At 46.6% G+C, this 8,853-nt stretch overlaps 1 protein-coding gene across 3 annotated transcripts in view; it reads left to right on the top strand.

The window, feature by feature from the left end:
- The first annotated feature begins 708 nt into the window (after positions 1 to 708).
- The window catches only part of RFC5 (replication factor C subunit 5), a 12,658-nt gene continuing 4,513 nt past the window's right edge, over positions 709 to 8,853 (top strand). Inside the window, exons 1-7 of one of the 3 annotated variants that reach the window (XM_080986445.1) lie at positions 709 to 822; positions 2,105 to 2,169; positions 2,959 to 3,095; positions 5,083 to 5,162; positions 6,342 to 6,415; positions 7,025 to 7,184; positions 8,124 to 8,205. In XM_080986445.1, coding sequence (XP_080842571.1) covers positions 755 to 822; positions 2,105 to 2,169; positions 2,959 to 3,095; positions 5,083 to 5,162; positions 6,342 to 6,415; positions 7,025 to 7,184; positions 8,124 to 8,205 — 666 coding nt within the window. In that variant the 5' untranslated portion in view covers positions 709 to 754. Of the gene's footprint in view, positions 823 to 863; positions 1,437 to 2,104; positions 2,170 to 2,958; positions 3,096 to 5,082; positions 5,163 to 6,341; positions 6,416 to 7,024; positions 7,185 to 8,123; positions 8,206 to 8,853 lie in introns of those variants that run through there. The other 2 variants (XM_080986447.1, XM_080986446.1) reach the window with 2 other exon arrangements.

The following is an 8,853-nucleotide window of genomic DNA, read 5'->3' as shown; positions in this document are numbered from 1 at the left end:
TAGGAAAAGGGAGGGGGAAATTAAAGCACGATTCCCAAAGACCCAGCTCTCGAGATAAATTATTTACCATTAAATTCGCCGCGAAGCACAAAACCAGAACAAAGCAGATGACTTTTCACAGCATTTGTGGTAGCTACTCCCCACCCCCACCATTTTTTAAAAAAAATAAGTAATTACCAATAAAATGTCCTTAACTATACTTATTGTGCCAAACACACAAAAACAAAACGAAGCAAGAGATGATGTTTAGAAGAGTGGGTTGTCGTTTTTTGCTAGCTTGCCAGGTTTTTCAAAATAAATATAGCTGCATCCACTCTTAATGGTGCCAAACACACAAAAACCGAACAAAAAGCAGATGTATTAACCAGGAAATATAAATGCTGGGGGGGGGGGGATGACACGTGCGCGTGTGAATCGCGGGGAGGGGGTGGAGATGGGCAAGGTGCCCATCCGTGAAGCAGCCTCAGAAGAGCCACAGAGATGGGAGAGGAGTTTTTGCTGGGAGGCGCCTGCTCGCTCTCTCCCCGCGAGGTTGCAGCAAGGCCCCGCCCCTTAGTTACCAGAAGCAGCAGAGGCGCCTTAGCAACACGGAGGGAGGGAGGCGGCCCGGCAGCCGTAGCCGCAGATGCCTCGGCGCGGAAGTCTCGCGTGCTGCTGCGGCTGCTACTGCTGTTTGTTTTAAATTACACATCTCGCGAGAGGCGAGGTTGGGCCGCTTTGGCGCCGGCGAAGTGAAGCGGCGCGAAGGTTCGGCATGGAGCGCGCGGCGGCGGCGGCGCCTGCGGGGAGGACGGTGGCCGGGAGGAACGCGAACTTGCCCTGGTATAGCGCTATCAATCGATGAAGGGCGGGCGGGGAGTGTGCTGTTGTTGCTAGGAGGCTGCGTGATGGGGGCCATTAGTTCCCCCCCCCCACTCCCACAGTTTCTTTTCCGGAGAGCAGCGGGCTTATATTCTGCGCCAGGACTCCGCTCCGGAACCTGTTTCCCAAGCTAGGATTTTTCCCTTGGGGGTGTTCTGTGTAAATCATGCCGAGAGTGTCCCAGAGCATGTGCAGAGTGTTCTCCTCGCTCACCTTGCTGTTCTCTTTATTCGTTCCGCTGCATCTTCATCCACGGAGCTCAGGGAAGCAATGAGCACGGTGCCATAGCTGTCAACGTTTCTCTTTTTTTTAAGGGAAATTCCCTTATTCCGAATAGGATTCCTCGCAAGAAAAGGGAAAAGTTGACAGTAATGCAGGGTGCTCTCTTTCCACCACCCCCTCTTCCTGGTGATAGTGGTGGTCATAATAACAACAAGAATAAAAAAGTGTATTCCCGTGTTGTGTGAATACATAATAACTGCAGCCATATATTGTAGGATTCGTTTCGGTCCCACACTTGGGATCTTCTGTCGAAAGGTAGTAAAGGCATATGCGCAGTGCCAAAGAATGAGGGGGTAAGTGCCAGCCTCAAGGGATAAAATGACCCATTTTGATATGGCGGTAAGCGTCTGGGGTGGGGATTCTTGTTTGGGAGGGCCATTCTCTGCTGGGGTGAGTAGAAAGTGGTAAGCAAGCAAGGCAGCCTTTGAGCTCTTAGGCAGTTCTCGTCAGGTATGGGGTACCTTTGGCCCTCTGGATGTGATTGGACTAGAACTCCCATCATTCCTGACGATTGTCCATGCAGCCTGGGACTGATGAGAGTCCAGCCACACCTGGAAGCCCACAGGTTTCCCATGTCTGTTTTGTGTGTGTGCGTCTTATAAGATTTCTATCCCCACCCACCCAATGTAGACAACCCTCACCTCCAAACTTAACTTGAAATCTGAAGTTGAGCAGTCCTGGGTTCTATCAGTCTGTGGCCCCTTCATTCTGGCAAGGCCACTGTTAGAGGCAGTAAGCCCCTGAATTCCATTTGCTGGGAATCACTAGTTGTAGGGAGAGTTGTTGCCCTTGGGGGCTTCCCATGGGCACCTCTATCTGGCCACTGTGAGAACAGGATGCTGAACTAGATAAGCCTTTGGTCTGACCCAGCAAATCCCTTCTCATGTTCTCCTGTATGTGTAGATCAAGCCTACACCACATGTAGACAGGATTTCATCTGCATTCTGTCTTTTACTGACAGGGTAGAAAAATACCGACCTCAGACGCTGAGTGATCTGATTTCTCATCAGGACATTCTGAGTACCAGTAAGTATCACATACTTCCAGTACTTTTATTTATCACCTCAAAGCCTTTGGGAAACACATAGTTTCTTCTTAAAGCAGGTTTTCCTGATAGTGAGCCTCCCCAAGTCAAGCTGTCTCGAAAAGTACCAAAGTAAGGAAGGGCTGTTTAGCTTGTGATACACCTTGTGATAACAACAAGTGTGATGACAAGAAAGGAAGAGGACTAATATGGCATAGATGAAGGGTCATGAGCTGTGAAAAAGCATGTAATACCTGTATTCCTTATTTGCAGTGCGTTGACAAATGCAGTTGTTGCCTTTGGACATCACAACAAACCACAGTTTATTGTGACAGGAATGAGCCTTTGCAAGCGTCTCATCCTTTGGCATGGCCACCAAGAGATCAGACTTACCCATTTCAGATTAATCATATTTGATTAATCTCAGAGATTAATCGTTTGAACAAGTCAGCTTGATAACACATGGTTTGAACTTCGTTTATTTCAAACAAGCTGCAGTTAAAGTACAACCACAGTTTAGATTGCAACAAGCTTCATTAATAAAATAAAACAAGCAGAAGCTTTTGCTCTCACAGCCCAAAGGAGGGAGAGTGGAGTGACTTGGACCAACAGCTGTTTGGCCTTTCACCACCTCGTCGTTTGGTAATTTTAACTTGGTTTAAAGGTTGGAACCTGCTTATTTCTTCCCTCCATCCCTTTTGCCTTTTGTGTCATGCCTATCAACTTGTAAAAATTAAATTCTTAAATTGTTACCTTGAGCATCAGAAATGTCCTTTCACCTCTCCTACCAGTTCAGAAGTTCATCAGTGAAGATCGACTGCCTCATCTCCTTCTCTATGGACCTCCAGGGACTGGCAAGACTTCCACCATTTTGGCCTGTGCTAAACAGCTTTACAAAGACAAAGCATTTAGCTCAATGGTCCTCGAGGTAAGGTAACCGAAAGAGCTCATCATCTTCTCTAGACTCTTGTGCCCATTCTCTGTGCAGAGGAAGTGAAGAAATCACGTTGCACGATTTATATTTTGTTAGCCTGCCCTATCCCACTACTCAGGAGTGACAATACTTTTCTTTGTTGCTCATCTTCCAACAAACCTGTAAGGCAGTGCTTTTTTCTTTTAAAAAAATGTTTAGGGGTACTCTCATTTTCCTACTCATATTGAAATACTGCCCCTCAATGAAGCCAAACCTAGATTCACAAAATGTTTAGGGGTATGCGTACCCCTGCATCCCCCCCAGGAAAAAAGCACTGCTGTAAGGTATGCTGCTGACATTCCTGTCATAGAAAATGGGATGGAAAGTCAGAGTTTATAATGAGAAACCTACACGGGAGAGGTGGTGGAATAACTTAAGCTCTTGGACCAGCTTCACTAGGTGCCTGTTTGTCTCTGAGCTCTATGCATAGTGCTGGTTTTGACTTAAAGCTCTGTGTGACCTGGGAGCAAGAGTCTTCTTTTCTTTAAAAAAGAGTGTTGGCTTTACAGAGTTTTATTTTAGCAAGCTTCTGCAGATATGTGATCATAGGATAAGCCCTGCTCGATCAGTTCATCAAATCCAATATCATACATCCCACAGTGGCCAAGCAGATGCCTCTCAGAAATTCATAAGTAGCTTGTGCAATATTTTATAGGCAGGGAGAATATACAGTGGTACCTTGGTTGTCAAACTTAATCCATTCTGAGAATCCGTTCAGTTCCTGGAACCATTCGAAAACCAAGGCACAGCTTCCGATTGGCTGCAGGAGCTTTCTGCATTCAGTTAGAAGCCGCGTCGGACATTCTGCTTCCGAAAAACATTCGTAAACCAGAACATTCACTTCCAGATTTGCGGCGTTCGGGAGCCGATTTGTTCTGGAATCAAACCATTCGACAACCAAGGTACCACTGTACATTTTGGTAAAAAGGAAATAGGAGTGCTGACAACATACTGTGTTAAGTGGTATATACATTGTTGAAGCAAATTTTAAAAATACTTGTATCTGAACTACAGGATAGGAGAGTGTAAAAGAAACAGGTCAAATTTCTCCATCTTTTCTGGCAAGAGGAAGTCCTTTATAGCAGAGCTGCACTAATTAACTGATTTTAAAATAGCACTTTCCTTAACTGAAACGGGATTTCCCAAACTTCTGAGTTCATTGACCCTTTGATGAGTTTATAAAGTTGTCATTGACCCCAGCCAAAATTCTTAGGAATGTAAATGCAATAAAGTCAAGAAATATATATCTATATATATTAAAAACATTTATTAATCATCAGTCATCATTACTAAGAATCACAAAATGTGAAAAAGAAGGAGGAAAAACAATAAAACAGCATGTTCTGAGAATGCTATTGAATTGTGGAATTATTAGATATGGAAGTTTCTTGGTGGCAAGGGAGGGACATGCCCTTTATTTCTGAGACTCATAGCTCCTAATTATATTTCTCACACTGTACCTTACAAACTCCTCTCTGTCCCCAGGCCCTTTTTGACACGCCATCGCCCCCAGTCTTTATTCACCCACCTACACCTTCCCATTAATCCTGGGTTGGGGGGTGAGGCGGTCAATACAGACCACATTGGGATACCCTGAACTAAAATGCAAAAACAGAAATGTCACCCACCCTCCATGAAAGAATTGCTGCATACCTGCATCATCTGAAAACAAATGATGGGTTGTTGTTTTTTGCTTTAGAACCACTGTTGTTTTTTTCTTGCCTACAAACCAGTTGACTAAAGCTCATATGATTTTAAATCCACAAAGATTTCGTTAATTGGACGAGAGCCCTGCTGTTTAGCAGTTGGTTTCAATGGCGTCTATATGGTGCTCACATCTATTTAATTGTTTTGATATGATAATAAAACAGCCTCCTCCTGCCCGCCTCCTCCCTCTATCCTTACTTCTAGTTTGTTAAATCCCACTTTCCTCGCTTTTCAGCTCAATGCTTCAGACGACAGGGGCATTGACATTGTCCGAGGGCCTATCCTGAACTTTGCCAGCACGAGGAGCATCTTTAAGTAAGTGCCCAGGACCCTCCGAGCCCTTCCTGAAAGTTCTCTCCCCCCCCCAAAAAAAAACCCTTTTGAAATAGTGTGGTCGATCCACCCACAGCCTTAACAGCCAGCACATAGGGCTCCTTGCCACCATGCGCCTCAATTGAACATAGGTGCCCCTGGGAATGATGTGGGTTGGCGTTCTGTTGCTTCCTGGTAGGACTGAACAGAAAAACATACTCAGACCACTTTGTAAGTAATGCTTTTAACTGGGTGCTTCCAGACTGGTTTTTAAGGATTTTCCATTCAAAAGCTTAGCCCTGTCCCATCTTAAAACTGGGACAGACCAGGCTTCATAATAAGCCCCTCCCTCCCTAATACCGCGTAAAATTACTTGCACAGTTGATAGAAATAACATTAATGTGAACTTTTACAAAGAAGAACGTTGAAGCATGGTTGTATAACCCAATACAGAGAATACTTCTTAAAAGGGCTCTAGTTCATCTTTCAATTATAACAGCAAAGTAGAAAAACCCATTCCTTGCCCTGAAAAGACTCAAATAAGCTAATCCAGTGGTCGCCAACGTGGTGCCCTCCAGATGTTTCCAGTCTGGTCATCCTTGAGCATTAGCTATGCTGACTGGGGCTGATGGGAACTGGAGTTAAGCAGCATCTGGAGGGAACTAGATTGGCTACTCCTGGGCTAATCTTCAAGGCCAGGGCAACCAATGTGATGCTCTGCATTGCTTGCTGGACTACAACACCCATCAGTCTTAGTCGTCTTGGTCCGTGGCCAGGGATGATGGGATTTGTAGTCCACGAAGATCTGTGAAACACCATGTTGGCCCCTCCTGTCTTACACCCCAACCTGAGTCTTTGGTCTCCAGGTCTGTCACAGAAAGATTCTGAAAGGCGACATTTTGCATACCCTGTGCCGTGTTTTTTAACTTAACCTTGCCACATTGTCACCTAAGCTTGTCACTTTCAACCGTAGCCCGGAGTCATTGTCCCAGTCGCCTGCTGAAGGTTTAGCCAGGGCTGTTCAAAAGATGTTGCTTGAAAGCTGAGGTGTATCCATAGAAAAACCTCTTTGCCAGGCTTGACTCCGCCTTTGTTTCTTGAAGATGGGTTGCATCTGTGTCTTTGTGGTTTGCTTGAAGTTCTGTGTCCAACGTCAGTCATCTTCTCCTTCCCTCCTGCTAGGAAAGGCTTTAAGCTGGTTATTCTGGATGAAGCAGATGCCATGACACAGGATGCCCAGAATGCCCTCAGGCGTGGTAAGTTTACCTTGTGCTGGGGGGAGTAATAGTGTTGCAGGTACAGCGAGCTCACGAGGGTAGCAGTTCCTAAGGCTGTTCCTGCAGCATCTCGAGGTTGCACTGAGAGAGGCTCCTGCTTGGCCCCCTGAAGAGCCTCTGCCAGTAGTGTAGGGTTCTCCTAAACGTGGAGCACCTGTGTTCAGTGTAACATGCACACAAGCCGGTTGGAGGGAAAGGGATGAGGAACCTGCGACCCTCCAGAAGTTGTATGCCGACTCCTGTCTGCCCCAGTTGCCACGACCAGCAGTCAAGAATGATGGGAATCGCAACTAAGCAGCAAAGGGGAAGGGCAGCAGTGCAGGGGTAGAGCATCCTTTGCATGCAGAAGGTCCCAGGTTCAGTCCCCAATGGTGTCTCCAGGTAGGGCTGGAAACATCCCATCTTGAACCCTGGAGAGCCACTGCCAGTCCGTGTAGACAGTACTGAGTTAGATGGACCAGTGGTCTGACTTTGGTGTAAGGCAGCTTCCTATGTTCTCAGCCTTAACTGCATTCAGTAGGCCTCTGTCCCTGCTTCAGCCTCACATGAGCTCATCTCTCTTCCCAATCCTTTGCACCACCTCTCCAGTGATAGAGAAGTTCACCGAGAACACCAGGTTTTGCCTAATCTGCAACTACCTCTCCAAGATCATCCCAGCCCTGCAGTCCAGGTGCACCAGATTCCGCTTTGGGCCCCTGACTCCTGAGCTCATGGTTCCTCGGCTGCAGCACGTCATCGAGGAGGAGGGGTAAGTAAAAAAGCGCAGCTGGGGGGCATCGTGGCTCTTCCCCTTTGACTGCGCCTGGCAACCGTCTTCCTCCGATTTGTGCAAATGTTGGAACTGTCGATCTAGCGTTGGGAACATCAGCCCTAGAGTACTTGATTACAGCTCCCATATCTCCTGTGTATTGATTGAGTTTTGAGGAACTGCAAGGTTGGAGGGGACCAGAAAGTCCTTTTTTTCTCTGACCCTTGAGACTCCACACACACACACCCTGCTGACCATACCTGCCTCTGCAGCCATGCCCCTTCCCAGCCCTGCTCCACACCCTCCTTGAGAGTTTTTGCCTGTCTGGAATGTGTCCTTGAACTCTTGATAATGCCTCTCGCTTGCCCAGCTGGTGTGTTTGTAGAAATTAGCCTTCTGTAGAAAGGTAGAATACACATTAGTGGGCTGGGGGAAAAGTACATCTGGCAACCAATGTGCCACTTTGGTTTCAGATAGTACATGGGTAGGTGAGTCTAAAAAGCCTGGGACACAAATTTTCATGACCCTCTGGCCACCATGGTGGCTCATTTACCAGAAGTAATGTATTTAGCATTAACTCTGGAGATGTATAGTCGATTGTGACCAAACTAAGCCTCTTAGCTAAGCCTCCTAGGAGTTAACGCTAAATACATTACTTATGGTAAATGAGTAATAGCCACTAGAGGGCAGTGAAAATTTCTGTCCCATGCTTTTTAGACTCATCTACTATCTGAAACCGAAGGGGTTCCTTGGTTGCCAGAAGTGAAATACCTTGGCATTTTTTTCAGCTCTCCCACTACATTGCTTGCTCCTTCTGCATTTGGCCCTGCCCACCACCAGCATGTGGCCCTCAGAAGGTTGCCCAGAAAGCATTGTGGCCCTCAGGCTGGAAAAGGTTCCTTTCCCCCTGATTTATTCTGTCCTTTTTTTGTCTTTCAGAGTTGATGTAAGCGATGATGGGATGAAAGCCCTGGTGACGCTTTCCAATGGCGATATGCGCAGGTCTCTGAACATCTTACAGGTACGTATGGCTTCGGCTTTCTGTAAAGAGCCAGCCATCAGATCAGTTCCCTGCTCTCAGAAGAACGAGTCCTGCTGGATCAAGCCAAAGGTTTGCCAACTCCTGGTGTGTTTTCACCCTGTGGCCAGACAGTTGGGTGTGAAGACAACAGCTGTGCTGTGCGTCCCCCTCCTATTGTTTGTCCCCAGCAATGGAATTTGGAGGTGGCGGACCTTTGCTTATTGGTAGAGCACCTGCTTTCCATGCAAAAGGTCCCAGGTTCAGTGTGTGGCCTCCAGGTTTAGACTGGGAAAGACTCCATGTCTGAAAACCCTGCAAAGCTACTGACAGTCAATGGAAATGATACTGAGCTTGATGAAGCAATGTTATGGCTGGTTATAAGAGTTTTCTATGTTCCTACTTAATTCAACCCTTTATTTGGAACCATGGGGACTAGAAACTTTGGTTTATTTGTATTCTTTTATGGGAACGGCCACAGCTCGGTAGCAGTCATCTGCTTTAAGCATCTCCAGCTTAGGCTGGGAGAAGGTCCTTTCTGAAACCATGGAGAACCACTGTCAGTCAGTGTAGACAAAAGTGAACTAGATAGACCAGTGATTTTTCTCAGTATACGGTAGCTTCTGAAACCGGCACGTACGTGTGTGTGTG

Source organism: Podarcis pityusensis (genome assembly GCF_964106645.2).
Source record: "Podarcis pityusensis genome assembly, chromosome: 16".
Lineage (NCBI taxonomy): Eukaryota > Metazoa > Chordata > Lepidosauria > Squamata > Lacertidae > Podarcis > Podarcis pityusensis.
This window is presented reverse-complemented; position numbering and strand designations above follow the sequence as displayed.